This window comes from Lethenteron reissneri, chromosome 11, assembly GCF_015708825.2.
Source record: "Lethenteron reissneri isolate LAM-NWPU_2019-01 chromosome 11, ASM1570882v1, whole genome shotgun sequence".
NCBI lineage: Eukaryota > Metazoa > Chordata > Hyperoartia > Petromyzontiformes > Petromyzontidae > Lethenteron > Lethenteron reissneri.
Window position 1 is genome coordinate 12,312,187 of NC_083789.1, and position 15,649 is coordinate 12,327,835.

The 15,649-nt window shown below is 51.4% G+C and overlaps 2 protein-coding genes across 4 annotated transcripts in view; one reads left to right on the forward strand and one right to left on the reverse strand.

The window, feature by feature from the left end:
* The window catches only part of LOC133341482 (protein FAM177A1-like), a 21,748-nt gene extending 18,213 nt beyond the window's left edge, over window positions 1-3,535 (forward strand). For 2 of the 3 annotated variants that reach the window (XM_061550155.1, XM_061550153.1), the window contains exons 3-5: window positions 162-228; window positions 1,797-1,894; window positions 2,198-3,535. In XM_061550155.1, coding sequence (XP_061406139.1) covers window positions 162-228; window positions 1,797-1,894; window positions 2,198-2,365 — 333 coding nt within the window. In that variant the 3' untranslated portion in view covers window positions 2,366-3,535. The remainder of the gene's footprint in view (window positions 1-161; window positions 229-1,796; window positions 1,895-2,197) is intronic. The other variant, XM_061550154.1, reaches the window with a different exon arrangement.
* Window positions 2,603-14,826, reverse strand: LOC133341467 (dynein regulatory complex subunit 5-like). Its single transcript, XM_061550127.1, is given in 5 exon segments — window positions 2,603-4,088; window positions 4,606-5,621; window positions 8,984-9,177; window positions 14,778-14,803; window positions 14,806-14,826. Coding segments are annotated over 5 exon segments (1,428 nt in total). The 3' UTR covers window positions 2,603-3,917.
* Window positions 14,827-15,649: the final 823 nt, after the last annotated feature.

Below are 15,649 nucleotides of genomic sequence, written 5' to 3' on the forward strand. Positions count from 1 at the left end.
GTAACTGGATGACAGGTGGTGACTGATTAGTGATGTGTGGTGGACCAATCGTCTGATTGACACTGCCTGCCAATACTCATAGACATCATTGAGTGTTATTGTGCAAAGGGATCTTGACGGATGTGTCTGTTTCTGCACTCCCTTCCACGGTGCTGCTGAAGGCAAAGTTGACGTGGGGCCCCTACCTCTGGTTTTATCTTTTCAAAACTGGAACAGGAACACTCGCTGGTAAGGCTCCTCTTATTGTAAGACACAACCCAAAACAAATATGATGCCCTTTTTGTTGCCATAAAAGCCTCAAGGAACCTAAAGCTTCTACATCATGACTTAAAGCTTTCGTGACTGCAGGAATTCATACTATTTGGGTCTTTCGGTTAAGTCACATAGATAGAAAAATTAAAATAAATCACGACGTTTCGATCGCAACACAAGCAATCGTCTTCAGGTGAAAAAATACAGCAGGCGAACTGCTGAGGCAGGAGAAATATATATTTCTCAGAGTATGTTTTTTGTTTGCATTCTGACCACAACATTGTGGTTAATGCAGACATGATTCCTTGTAAAAGGTTTCAGTTTGGTGTTTTAACATCTTAACACCTGTTTTGTTGCCAGAAAAAAGGGGAAAAACCTATTATCGAACGTAAAGCTGTTTCTTAGAGGATCTTATGCTCGGATGTTTAGCTAGCTATATTAATGCGTATTTTGTATGTGAAGAGAATACAAAATACCTCGGGATAACTCGTACACGTGTGGGAGCATAAATGTACAGTTCAACAATGTATTTTGCTACACAGCAAAAGGAGTAACAGCAAAATTTAACAACATATACATAAGCAAGCAAATTAGCCACAAAACCAAGCTGATCATCTTAAAAACATACGTTTTCGGCACAGCTTTGTATGCCTGCGAAACTTTGACACTAAAAAAGATTGAGAGGGACAAAATACCGGCATTTTAAATGTACTCCGGGGCATTCAGGAGGATACGACATCTTAGTTGGGCACAAAGAGTGACGAACGTACATGTAGGATAAAGGTTGAGTATAACAGAAAAGTTGATGCAAGTGGTAATGAGAATGAAACCGAGCTTGTTTGGCACATATGCAGGATGGAGAACGATGGGAAAATAAAAACTTTAATGATGGGAATGATGGAGGGAACAGGAAGAAGAGGAAGACCTTGTAGGGAATTGCTGGATGACATAAGAGATTGGTGCCGGAGAGGTGTGGCATAGCCTCAGCGTGTTGCCACAGGATAGAGGGAAGTGGAAACAAGTGACACACATTGCTTTCTGCCCATGGAGTTTGATGATGATGATGATGACAGAGCCCTAATTCTATGCTGCCCACTGTTGCCCATCAGCTTATAATGCCTTTTATGCGTGGTGATTGCCCACCCATCCCTGCTTTACTTCATAGATCAGGCACTTTCTAAGGAATTTAATCAAAAGATAATATGAACAGCTTTTGTCGATACTGAGTTTATCCCAGGCTGTCTTTGCACATTGAGAGAAAAACACAAAATAAAATGTACAGTCAACAACATAGTACTCCACTGACATCATTGTAACCTCATTGTGTAATTATTAGAGGAGTCTACTTGTCCATAACATTGAAATATATTTTTTCTCATTCACAAAGTTTCTACAATAACCTAGATCATACACCCCAAGTTTACATTCACAACATTATACCTTTTAGTATTTTGAGTTCCAATAGAATAAATGTACGCATAATGTCACTTGCAGTGATAGCCGACTTCTAAATAACAATATGAAAATCTTGTAACCGTCTGCAGTGTGCGACTTTGTCGGGGAGAAACTCGCTGACCTTTTCGGGATCACCACCGCAAAGTACCAGTACGCCATCGACGAATACAACAGGAGCAAGGAGGAGGTGCCTTCACGTGCACATGCACACAACACAACTTCACGAATAATCTGTAGAGGACTGTGTGGCTCAACATGGAGGAGAAAAAGCTTGCCATATTTTATACATCTGCTACTGAGAAGTTGCTTTTGGCAGGACACGTTGTTAGAATGGATGTTGGCCACGATAAATGGAACCATGAATGAGCTCGTGTGCAGGAGCTCGGTGGATTGGTGCAGTGCAGGACTGGGACGGATGGGAATGGCTTGGGGAGGCCTTCACCCAGTAGTGGATTAATCACCGCTGATGATGATGATGACTGCCCCCCAGGAGGAGGAGGAGGAGATGGAGGACCGCCTCTCTGAGGAGGCCCAGCGTCGCCTCGACGAGCGGAGCCAGCACACCGAGACGCAGCAGCCTTCCCCATCCGTGGGCGGCCAGGCCTCCCCCTGTGCGGATAACGGGGGGCCCGAGCCGACGTGCGTGGCCATGGTGTGAGAAGCCCCTCACGCCCCGCGTATCACAATTACACCGTGACCACTGCTGTACCTGTTGGGGTGGGTCCCGTGCCTTATTTCTATACATTTGTACATTGAGCTATTTATTTTGATTTTAATTGGAGGCTAGAGTGCAATGGCAGGAATACAGTAAAGACTATGACACCACACACTCCAACATACATCGTAGACGGTGGCACGACAGCTTCAGTTTGACAAGCATGAGGTGAGCAGAGTCTTACGAATAGTGGGGCCGCCTCACGTTGAATAGCTTTCTTTAAATTGCCTTTTTTTTTTACACATCCAATCTGTTGCACAGTGTTTATTAGACATGTAACGATTCACCAATGTTGATTAAAACTGATCCCAATGGTCACAAGACGACTAAATAATATGTAAATGTTACCTTTGGACTCCCTACTCAGGTCCACTCAAGAACTTACTTTTTTACTCTGCCTGTAACTGACCGCATATTTCTCTCTCCGCAATAGGCCCACTGTCACTGTATGGGCGTCGTAAGGTGTGGTTGCATTTAGACACAATATGAAGCAATGTTTTATTGCATAATTGGTTGGCACAAATGAGACTGAACAAACGAGAGAGTAAAATAAGAGTACAAACAGGACAAAAACATTCTAAATTCTTTAATCAAATTATGACCGCCAAATCTTGCCAATTGCTCTTAACTGCGGCGAGTGAGAAGGTGAATCGTTACTTGCCGTAGTTAATCTTTTATTCTCGAGGTGATTATCTGAGTTGGTGCGTGGTAATTAATGTCTGCATGTGCGTCTTTCTGGTGAGGCGTTGGAGGCCTGTACTTTACTGCTCCGTAAACAGCTAGGCATACATTTATTCAGCAATGCAGGTGGTGGATCGCTATAGGAAGGCCCGCGATATGGCTACGCGCCACTCGGTTTGCCCACGATGGCACCGCATCTAGCATTTGTAAGTGAATGGCAGCAAACTTGTTGGTGGTAAATTGGCACGGCTGGATGTACGATGGTGAAACCTGGACTTCTCCACGCAAGGCATGATTGTGTACTGGTTGCACATATTCGGGCGGAATGCGAGTGGTCGTAAAATGTGTAGGCGACGTAGATATAAGTGATAAATGCAGAATGGGGTTTTGTTTACTCTGATCCAGTATTTATGAATAAATGTATCGTATATATCACAGCGTCGTTGTGGAAATTTACACGTGGTTCGCTCACTTGGGCGCTACAAGCCTGGGGAATCAATTCCATTCCCAGCCACGGATCACATCAGAGGCGAGCTCACCTTTTCTGGTTCCCCTCACCTACCCGCACTCACTACTATGAGGAAGTATGGTCAAACAACCTTGATGACAGACACAGCTTGGGGTGGCCATCATCCAGCAATTAATTGAGAAGCAGGTGTAATTTATTATGGAAATTCGAAACGACATGAAACGAAAATGCACCCTACGAAAATCTGGCAGAGCAATTAGCGCGACGAAGACGTCTTACTATCGGAGTGCCCTTGAGGCGGTGGGTGCCAGCGGTGGTGCTGGTGCCTGAGGCCAGCTCGCGTGCTTAGGCGCCAGCGCGCTCCGTCGTGCCGTGGCGGTGCGCGTGCTCTCGGTTCTGCTTGAGGATCTTGCTGATGTGGTACTCGCTGTCATGCCCGGCTTCCGCCAGCCGCAGGTCGAGCTCTGTCAGCGTGCGGTTGTGGCTCATCCCCTCCTGCAGCTGCTTTCCTCCGTCCTGTGGCAAGAGAGCGATCATCACCAGAGGCCATGCGTGTGGTTGCCAATGAAGAAGGTTTAGCATGCTCCAGGAAGAATTAGGTGCAAATCCACACACTGGGTGTCCAGGAATAAGTCGGAAACAACGTGAACTTTTTATAAGTTGTCACTTTTTTACATTTCTCAAAACTGAATTGTTTCTCTTTTACAGCCACTACTGGCATCTTGTCCTGTGACATGCACTCTGTTCTACACTCGCGTCTTGTTTATGAGTACATCATTGGATGGAAGTTGACGCCCGTAGATTATTTCGACTTAAAATTAATTGTTCTAAAATCATTTATTTCAGAATATAAAGGACAAGCACACGTTCATCCTTTATTGTGAGAAGAATAAGTTTCCGTGGAAGGAGATGCATATGTGTTCGATTGATTTTTACAAAGTTTTTTTTATCGATGGCACTTGACCAAATTTTTTTTTTAATCGGACACCCAGCATGAGTAGTCGAGTCATGAGCAATGAGTATCGGGACTCACGTTCCCCAAGCGATTGCAGGAGAGGTCGATGGTGTGCAGGCTCGTGTTTAGCGCTACGGCGTGAGCGAGCGCCGTTGCCGTGGGCTCCGACATCTCATTTCCCCCCAGGTACAGCTCCACGACCGAGGAATTGCACTGTAGCGCACGGCCCAACGCCTGCCCAGCCTCGTCCCCGAGGCGGTTGAGGCGGAGGTTGAGCACTCGCAGCGTCGCGTTCCGGGAAATGGCATGCGCCAGCGCCTGCCCACCGTGCCCGCCGACCCTGTTGTCGCACAGGTTGAGCGCCGTCAGCCGGCTGCGGTTGAGCAGCTTGCCCAGCGCCCTGGCGCCGCGGTCCCCGACGAGGTTGTGCGACAGGTCGAGCACCAGCAGCGAGGGGTGGTCGAGCAGCTGCCGCACGAGCGCGCGCACCGCCTCGTCGCCCACGCGGCTGCGGTGCAGCCTCAGCACCCGCAGCGTGCGGCAGCTCTTGACGGCGCGCGCCAGCGACTCGCAGTCGCGCCCCGTGAACTCGAACAGGCTCCACTCGAAGTTCATGCCGCAGCTCCTCACGCCGTAGGCGACGTGCAGCTCCTCGAGGTGCGGCAGCTGCCCCGCGATGGAGCCGAAGTCGAAGTGGTCGACGCTGGGGCCCTCGGCACCGTCGTCGCTGCCCGCGTCGGACGAGTCGTCGGCTGCCGGCGCCGCTTCCCTGATGGGTGGGAGGAGCTGTCCCACGTCGAGGCAGCGCACGAAGGGGCCGCAGGCCGCCGCGGCCTCCCGCACGACGCTGGGATCTGTCGTGTCCGGGACGTAGAGCTCGATGAGGGCCTGCAGGTGCCGCTCCAGGAACATGCGCTTCCAGCTGTTACCGTGGCTCAGGACGTCGCCCACGACCCTGTTGGCCTGGCAGCGGCGGCGCCAGTAGCCCTCGTCGCCGACGAGGGCGGCCGCGAGGGTGAGGGGCAGCTGCGTGGAGATCCGCGCCAGCACAGCGGTACGATGCTTGGGCAGCAGCGCATCCAGCACCGGGTGGTCTGTGGGTGACAGGGAGACGACCAGGATCGTGGGAGAGGTAATGAGCGAAAGGACATGAGAGAGGGGTAGTCGGAGATTAAGAATGGGAGAATGAAAGATCGAGTGAGTAAGCAGGAAACGTGGTGTGGTGTATTGATCTGCACCCCGGTCACCATTTTAAAATCCACGTCTGTTCTCAATAGGTTCTTAGTAATCACAGTATTTTTCAGCCTTTGCACTGCTAGATGCAGGCCGACCCATGCTGAACGGGTAATTGGGCTTATTGGACCAAGCTTGTCAGTCCATGTTAGTGAAGATGGAGGTCAAACATGGGAGCATTGAAAGTACAGAACATGTATTTTTCTGTAATTCCCTCTGATTTCAAAAGCATAGCAATGCGGGTTACCCAGTTATAATAAATAGCTGTTGAGCATGAGAGGGAGACACCTTAGAGACTCAGGAATCGAGACGTGTTCACAAAATGTGCAACCATTGACCTCCGTGCCACGTTTTATACCATTGGCCATGAGGTCCTTGAGAGATTATAACACCAGATGGGATTTCTGGTGCTACCGTGCAGTGGTTTTGCTCTTGGAGAAATGCATGCACTTTGTCATAATGGATTACTTTAAATCTCAATCGCACCTGTTCATTAGGGTGTTCCACAAGGATCTGTACTTGGTCCCTCACGTTTCAATGCCCCACATGGCTCCTTTGGGCATTCTGCTACAACATGTGGGCTTATCTTAACACTGGTATGCTGATGAAGTGCACATTTACGTCCAGTACGGCTCTTGACTCTGCGATGGCAGTTTCTGTACTGTCTGCGGCATTAAAATTCGTCACAACTTATTTGACCAAATGCCGACAAAATCGAGGCCATATTCGTTGGCTCCCCTCCGCAGTTATATATAATTGGTTTGCAACATTTGTCACCGGATGGTCACGATGTCTGCCCATTATAGGTCAGAAATCTTGGTGGTCAGTTTGACCAGTCCCTGTCCTTTAATTCCTGCCACCTAATGACTTTGAGAGGCTGGTCCAGGAGTGCATGTTCCCCTGACTTGATTGCTGCCACGCATTACTGTTTGGGATTCCGAGTAAGGTACTGGGTAGGACTCCAGCTTGTTCAGAATGCAGCTGCTGGAGCGCGTGTGCGCACGCCGTTTTGTGAGCACATCGCACACCCGCTCTCCTGTCCTTTGCACTGGCTGGCTACCAGTTAAGTACTGGGTGGACTATCACCTGCAAGCCTCACAATACTTGCAGCAACTGATCCATGTTTATACTCCAACCAGCTTTGCTACCCGGCTTCGCCCGGGACTTGGATTCACCACGCCCGGCCGCCTTTGTCCCCCCAGTGGCGATATTCACACCACAGCAGTTACTCGTTTGAGGCTGAGTCGACCTAGGGGAGGCCCAGGACCGGTTCAAATAATCGTCACCGGTGGTGGCCGTGAGCGGGAATCGAACTCGGGTTGCCGGGTTCGTAGCGCGGCGCGCTACCCACGACACTACAATGCGTGACGCTTCCACATGCGCGGGTCACGTGACAGATGTGACGTCCCCCCCCCCCCCCCCCAAAAAAAAACACAAAAGTGTATTTTTATAATTTTTGCATGGTGTACAGTCTGGAAAGTACCCACATGGCACATTTCAAGTTTGTTGCATGTCGGGAAGTAGCTAAACATGTTGAACAGACACACATACTCACAACTTGGCCTTGTATATAGATGGAGATGGAGACAAGGCCCCTTCGGATCACCTTCTAAGTACTCCACTGTCAAGGCTCATTTCCTGGGGTGCAACTTTCAGTATATGGAACAATTTGCCTTTGGTAACGAGACAGTCGTTAGAACTATTTAAGTCTGTCTTGAAAACTCACCTCTTTAAATTGCCCTTTACCTCGTAGCTCTAGCCGTTTACTCTGGTTCTGTTTCTTTCCTGCTTTCCATACACGGTGCATTAGGAGCTATGGATGAAATTCGCGTTACAAATGTAAATATTCCCACACCCGGCACACCACTTTCAGTATACCGATCGCTATGGTTGTGGTGACGAGTGACATGCCGTCTACTACTGAAAAATTAAGCATCGGGTAGAAAGACAAAGATCCACCTTGCAGATGGAACAGATTGTTTGGGCAAGCGCTGTTAGCGAGCACCGAGGGGGCGGGTGGCCAGCGCCAGGCCCGGCCGCCTTTGTCTCCCCACGGCGATGTTTACACATCACAGCAGGTACTCATTTGAGGCTGAGTCGACCAGGGGGAGGCCCAGGACCAGTTCAGATAATTGTCACTATTGATGGCTGTGAACAGGAATCGAACTCGGGTGGCCGGGTTCGTAGGGCAGCACGCTAAATACCACTCCGCTACCTCCCCACACTACTACCTCGGCCACCATTACCACGAACGCCACCATTAACAACGGCGCATGGTAACACCTCCATTTACACAAAGTCCATCACTATCAGCTCCCTCCACAACCACGACCACTGCTACCAAAAACAAATACCTCCGTGTAGCCCGAGACCGTTGGAGCAAGTGATGTTAGCCATCACTACCACCAACACGACAACCTGCACTACCACCACAACCATCACTATTACCGCCATCTCTGCTACCTCAATAACCTCGATCACTACATCTACCACTATTACCGCTGATCCCACTTCCATAACCACCGCCGCCACTACCTCCACTTCCATGACCACCACCACCATCATCATCTTCTGTTGCGTGTAGTCGCTTGAAGATGTTTCTTGTTCATGTTTTTGTTGCAGTTGCACCCGAGTCAAGAGCCGCATGGCTCACAGGGTTATCATCTTCTCCACATATATATAAAAGGCAAAGTTGTGATTATGTGTGTCTGTTAAAAATGTTTAGCTACTTCCCGACATGCAACAAACTGCAAATTTGCCATGTCGGTACTTTCCAGACTGTACACCATGCTAAAATTATTAAAATACACTTTTGTGGGTTTTTTGGGGGGGGGGAGCTCAATAATGCAGATTTTTTTTGCACGGCAAATGAGCTGTGACGTCACATCTGTCACGTGACCCGCACACGTGGAAGCGTAACGCGTTGTAGTGTCGTTGGGTAGCGCGCTGCGCTACGAACCCGGCGACCCGAGTTCGATTCCCGCTCGCGGCCACCACCGGTGACGATTTCAACCGCTCTTGGGCCCTCTCCTAGGTCGACTCAGCCTCAAACGAGTAACTGCTGTGGTGTGTGAACATCGCCACCGGGGAGACAAAGGCGGCCGGGCGTGGTGGATCCAAGTCCCGGGCGAAGCCGGGTAGTACAGCTCGTACCTAATCAATGCAACTGAAATCACGACGAGCCGAGCGGCAACCCCCCCCCCCCCCCCACAACGGCACGCACGCTCGAAGTTGCTGACGATGGCGTCGAGGCTGAGGTGGGCGAGTCGCGGCACCGTAGCCAGGTTCCACTCGGGGTCCTCGGCCACGATGCGGCGCGTGGCGCGGGGGTGGGACGCGGCGGGGTTCGCTCCACGCCCGGGGGCTGCCGGGGGGACCCTGGGCTCCGTCACCCCTGCGGACGTCGTCATCGTCTCCCTGTGCGGCGGGGTAGAGGGGAGGGGGGGGGGGCACGTGAGTCATCGAGTGTGTTCATACCTGGGGTGCCGCGTTGTGTTTCACGCACTGCGCTATGCACCTGCCGTGCAGAGTTCGATTCTTGGCCGTGGCTCGCATGAGTGGCGAGTTGTCACCTGGGATCAGTCCTGGCCACTGCCTTCACCAAGCCGAATATGACCAGCGCGGTGTAGTATGGCTAAATAATAATTAGCCATACTTCACCACGCTGGTCAGTGCACGTTTCAAGGCGAGGAGCACAGGACGGCAGCACTATTGCTCTCTGCTCCCCACAACTCTGTACTGTTTGTCTATGCCGAGATCAATAATCTCGCTCAGCGACGGGCCTCCATAGAACCCAATGTGTAGTGTATAGTGTAGTGTATAGTAGTGTATAGTAGTGTAGTGTATAGTGTAGTGTATAGTAGTGTATAGTAGTGTAGTGTATAGTAGTGTAGTGCATAGTAGTGTATAGTGTAGTGTATAGTAGTGTATAGTGTAGTGTATAGTAGTGTAGTGCATAGTAGTGTATAGTGTAGTGTATAGTAGTGTAGTGTATTGTATAGTAGTGTAGTGTATAGTAGTGTAGTGTATAGTGTATTGTAGTGCCTCCATAGAGCCCAATGTGTTTTCGCTTACCGACCATTCCCCTGTTAACGACGGGCTGTTATAGGTACAGCAAATATTAACGCATCGATTAACCACGTTTCTTTTAATATTACGTATTTAGGTGGTATCTTCGTGAATTGTATAGCCATTAAATTTCGATTTAAAGCTTTCGTGACTGCAGGGATTTCATATTCTTGGTCGTATGAATTGTATTGTTTTATTTTTATTATTTTATTATTTCTCTTCTACGTGACTTTACCGAAAGAACCAAGAATATGTATATCTATTGTTTAAACGTAAACAAGTACGTTTTTCGGGTGAAACGGGGTCAACTTTCGATGCTTTCGGATCGAGTTGAGTCTTTAACGTGCATTTCCTATTCCTCGCTTAACAACCGCTTTCGTGGAACACATTCCCGTCGTTAAGAGGGGCTCTCTATACACGGCGGTGAGTGATGGTGAGTGATGTACACGGTGATGGTGAGTGGTGAGTGGTGGTGAGTGATGTATACGGTGATGGTGAGTGGTGGTGAGTGATGGTGAGTGATGTACACGGTGATGGTGAGTGGTGGTGAGTGATGTACACGGTGATGGTGAGTGGTGGTGAGTGATGGTGAGTGATGTACACGGTGATGGTGAGTGGTGGTGAGTGGTGGTGAGTGATGGTGAGTGATGATGAGTGATGTACACGGTGGTGGTGAGTGATGGTGAGTGGTGGTGAATTGGTGTGAGTGGTGGTGAGTGGTGGTGAGTGGTGGTGAGTGGTGGTGAGTTGTGTTGAGTGGTGGTGAGTGATGGTGAGTGGTGGTGAGTTGGTGTGAGTGGTGGTGAGTGGTGGTGAGTGGTGGTGAGTTGTGTTGAGTGGTGGTGAGTTGTGTTGAGTGGTGGTGAGTGATGGTGAGTGGTGGTGAGTTGGTGTGAGTGGTGGTGAGTGGTGGTGAGTGGTGGTGAGTTGGTGTGAGTGATGGTGAGTTGGTGTGAGTGGTGGTGAGTGATGGTGAGTGGTGGTGAGTGTTGGTGAGTGGTGGTATGTGGTGGTGAGTGATGGTGAGTGGTGGTGTGTGGTGGTGAGTGGTGGTGAGTGATGGTGTGTGATGGTGAGTGGTGGTGAGTGGTGGTCTGTGATGGTGAGTGATGGTGTGTGATGGTGAGTGATGGTGAGTGATGGTGAGTGGTGGTGAGTGATGGTATGTGATGGTGAGTGGTGGTGATTGGCGGTGAGTGGTGGTGAGTGGTGGTGAGTGGTGAGTGGTGGTGAGTGATGTACACGATGGTGAGTGGTGGTGAGTGGTGGTGAGTGGTGAGCGGTGGTGAGCGGTGGTGAGTGATGGTAAGTGGTGGTGAGTGATGGTAAGTGGTGGTGAGTGATGGTGAGTGGTGGTGAGTGATGGTGAGTGGTGGTGAGTTGGTGTGAGTGGTGGTGAGTGGTGGTGAGTGATGGTGAGTGGTGGTGAGTTGGTGTGAGTGGTGGTGAGTGGTGTTGAGTGATGGTGACTGGTGGTGAGTGATGGTGAGTGGTGGTGAGTTGGTGTGAGTGGTGGTGAGTGGTGGTGAGTGGTGGTAAGTGATGGTGAGTTGGTGTGAGTGGTGGTGGTGAGTGGTGGTGAGTGGTGGTGGTGAGTGGTGGTGAGTGGTGGTGAATGGTGAGTGGTAGGGAGTGGTGGTGAGTGGTGAGTGGTGGTGAGTGATGGTGAGTTGGTGTGAGTGGTGGTGGTGAGTGGTGGTGAGTGGTGGTGGTGAGTGGTGGTGAGTGGTGGTGAATGGTGAGTGGTAGTGAGTGGTGGTGAGTGGTGGTAAGTGATGGTGAGTTGGTGTGAGTGGTGTTGGTGAGTGGTGGTGAGTGGTGGTGGTGAGTGGTGGTGAATGGTGAGTGGTAGTGAGTGGTGGTGAGTGGTGAGTGGTGGTGAGTGGTGAGTGGTGGTGAGTGGTGGTGAGTGGTGAGTGGTGGTGAGTGGTGGTGAGTGGTGGTGAGTGATGATGGTGAGTGGTGAGTGGTGGTGAGTGATGGTGGTGAGTGGTGAGTGGTGGTGAGTGGTGGTGAGTGGTGAGTGGTGGTGAGTGGTGAGTGGTGGTGAGTGGTGGTGGTGAGTGGTGGTGAGTGGTGAGTGATGGTGAGTGGTGGTGAGTGGTGGTGAGTGGTGAGTGGTGGTGAGTGGTGGTGAGTGATGGTGGTGAGTGGTGAGTGGTGGTGAGTGGTGAGTGGTGGTGAGTGGTGAGTGGTGATGAGTGGTGGTGAGTGATGGTGAGTGGTGGTGGTGAGTGGTGAGTGGTGGTGAGTGGTGATGAGTGGTGGTGAGTGATGGTGAGTGATGGTGAGTGGTGGTGAGTGGTGGTGGTGATGGTGAGTGATGGTGAGTGATGGTGGTGAGTGGTGGTGAGTGGTGGTGGTGAGTGATGGTGAGTGATGGTGGTGAGTGGTGGTGAGTGGTGGTGAGTGGTGAGTGATGGTGGTGAGTGGTGGTGAGTGATGGTGAGTGGTGGTGAGTGGTGGTGGTGAGTGGTGGTGAGTGGTGGTGAGTGGTGAGTGATGGTGAGTGATGGTGAGTGGTGGTGAGTGATGGTGAGTGGTGGTGTGTAATGGTGTGTGATGGTGAGTGGTGAGTGGTGGTGAGTGATGGTGAGTGATGGTGGTGAGTGGTGGTGAGTGGTGGTGAGTGATGGTGAGTGATGGTGGTGAGTGGTGGTGAGTGATGGTGAGTGGTGGTGGTGAGTGGTGGTGAGTGGTGGTGAGTGGTGGTGAGTGATGGTGAGTGATGGTGAGTGGTGGTGAGTGATGGTGAGTGGTGGTGAGTGATGGTGAGTGATGGTGAGTGGTGGTGAGTGGTGGTGAGTGATGGTGAGTGGTGGTGAGTGATGGTGAGTGGTGGTGTGTGATGGTGTGTGATGGTGAGTGGTGAGTGGTGGTGAGTGATGGTGAGTGATGGTGGTGAGTGGTGGTGAGTGGTGGTGAGTGATGGTGGTGAGTGGTGGTGAGTGGTTAGTGGTGGTGAGTGATGGTGTGTGATGGTGAGTGGTGAGTGGTGGTGAGTGGTGGTGAGTGATGATGGTGAGTGGTGGTGGTGAGTGGTGAGTGGTGGTGAGTGATGGTGAGTGATGGTGGTGAGTGGTGGTGAGTGGTGGTGGTGAGTGGTGAGTGGTGGTGAGTGATGGTGAGTGGTGGTGGTGAGTGGTGAGTGGTGGTGAGTGATGGTGAGTGATGGTGGTGAGTGGTGGTGAGTGGTGGTGGTGAGTGGTGAGTGGTGGTGAGTGATGGTGAGTGGTGGTGGTGAGTGGTGAGTGGTGGTGAGTGATGGTGAGTGATGGTGGTGAGTGGTGGTGAGTGGTGGTGGTGAGTGGTGAGTGGTGGTGAGTGATGGTGAGTGGTGGTGGTGAGTGATGGTGAGTGATGGTGGTGAGTGGTGGTGAGTGGTGGTGGTGAGTGGTGAGTGGTGGTGAGTGATGGTGAGTGGTGGTGGTGAGTGATGGTGAGTGATGGTGAGTGGTGGTGAGTGATGGTGAGTGGTGGTGAGTGAGTGGTGAGTGATGGTGAGTGATGGTGAGTGGTGGTGAGTGGTGAGTGGTGGTGAGTGGTGGAGTGGTGAGTGGTGAGTGGTGGTGAGTGGTGGTGAGTGGTGAGTGGTGAGTGGTGGTGAGTGGTGAGTGGTGGGAGTGGTGTGGTGGTGAGTGGTGAGTGATGGTGAGTGGTGAGTGGTGAGTGGTGAGTGGGTGAGTGGTGGTGAGTGGTGGTGAGTGGTGAGTGGTGGTGAGGTGGTGAGTGGTGGTGAGTGGTGGTGAGTGAGGTGAGTGGTGGTGAGTGGATGGTGAGTGGTGGTGAGTGGTGGTGAGTGATGGTGAGTGGTGGTGAGTGGTGGTGAGTGGTGGTGAGTGGTGGTGAGTGATGGTGAGTGGTGGTGAGTGGTGGTGAGTGATGGTGAGTGGTGGTGAGTGGTGGTGAGTGGTGGTGAGTGGTGGTGAGTGATGGTGAGTGGTGGTGAGTGAGTGGTGAGTGGTGGTGAGTGGTGGTGAGTATGGTGAGTGGTGGTGAGTGATGGTGAGTGGTGGTGAGTGGTGGAGTGAGTGGTGGGTGAGTGGTGAGTGGTGGTGAGTGATGGTGAGTGGTGGTGAGTGGTGGTGAGTGTGGTGGTGAGTGGTGGTGAGTGGTGGTGAGTGGTGGTGAGTGGTGAGTGGTGGTGAGTGATGGTGGTGAGTGGTGGTGAGTGGTGGTGGTGAGTGGTGAGTGGTGGTGAGTGATGGTGAGTGGTGGTGGTGAGTGAGGTGAGTGATGGTGGTGAGTGGTGGTGAGTGGTGGTGGTGAGTGGTGAGTGGTGGTGAGTGATGGTGAGTGGTGGTGGTGAGTGATGGTGAGTGATGGTGAGTGGTGGTGAGTGATGGTGAGTGGTGGTGAGTGATGGTGAGTGGTGGTGAGTGGTGGTGAGTGGTGAGTGGTGGTGAGTGGTGAGTGGTGGTGAGTGGTGGTGAGTGGTGAGTGGGTGAGTGGTGGTGAGTGGTGAGTGGTGAGTGGTGGTGAGTGGTGAGTGGTGGTGAGTGGTGAGTGGTGGTGAGTGGTGAGTGGTGGTGAGTGGTGAGTGATGGTGAGTGGTGGTGAGTGGTGAGTGGTGAGTGGAGGTGAGTGGTGGTGAGTGGTGGTGAGTGGTGAGTGGTGGTGAGTGGTGGTGAGTGGTGGTGAGTGGTGGTGAGTGATGGTGAGTGGTGGTGAGTGATGGTGAGTGGTGGTGAGTGGTGGTGAGTGGTGGTGAGTGGTGGTGAGTGATGGTGAGTGGTGGTGAGTGAGTGGTGGTGAGTGGTGGTGAGTGGTGGTGAGTGGTAGTGAGTGATGGTGAGTGGTGGTGAGTGGTGGTGAGTGGTGGTGAGTGGTGAGTGGTAGTGAGTGGTGGTGAGTGATGGTGAGTGATGGTGAGTGGTGGTGGTGAGTGGTGGTGAGTGATGGTGAGTGATGGTGAGTGGTGGTGAGTGGTGAGTGATTTTCACGTGAACCTCTCCGGGTGAAGTCTCCGCTGCGACTGAGCGCGTCCCTCGTCTCCATGGCGACGACCTCTGCCTGACCCCGCCGCGAGCGGAAGCCGCGGTGGTCAAAACCGCGATTCGTAATTCACTCGCCGGTCTCTTATACGGCCACGGATGAGGGCCATTGCTCGAAACGTCGCCTTATTATATACAATATACAAGGGTTCCTCTACTTACGAACGGGGCGAGGTTCCAGAGGTCTGTTCGTAAGTTAAACTGATCTACCGTAGATTACAAACACGTATACGGCATGTACAACTACAAGTTGAACAATATCCTACAGATGTAGATGCCGCTGGTTCTTCACATTCTACAGATGTAGATGCCACTGGTTCTTCATGTCCTGCAGATGTAGATGCCGCTGGTTCTTCATGTCCTGCAAATGTAGATGCCGCTGGTTCTTCATGTCCTGCAGATGTAGATGCCACTGGTTCTTCATGTCCTGCAGATGTAGATGCCACTGGTTCTTCACATTCTACAGATGTAGATGCCACTGGTTCTTCATGTCCTGCAGATGTAGATGCCGCTGGTTCTTCATGTCCTGCAGATGTAGATGCCGCTGGTTCTTCACATTCTACAGATGTAGATGCCACTGGTTCTTCATGTCCTGCAGATGTAGATGCCGCTGGTTCTTCATGTCCTGCAGATGTAGATGCCGCTGGTTCTTCATGTCCTGCAGATGTAGATGCCACTGGTTCTTCATGTCCTGCAGATGTAGATGCCACTGGTTCTTCATGTCCTGCAGATGTAGATGCCGCTGGTTCTTCATGTCCTGCAGATGTAGATGCCGCTGGTTCTTCATGTCCTGCAGATGTAGATGCCGCTGGTTCTTCATGTCCTGC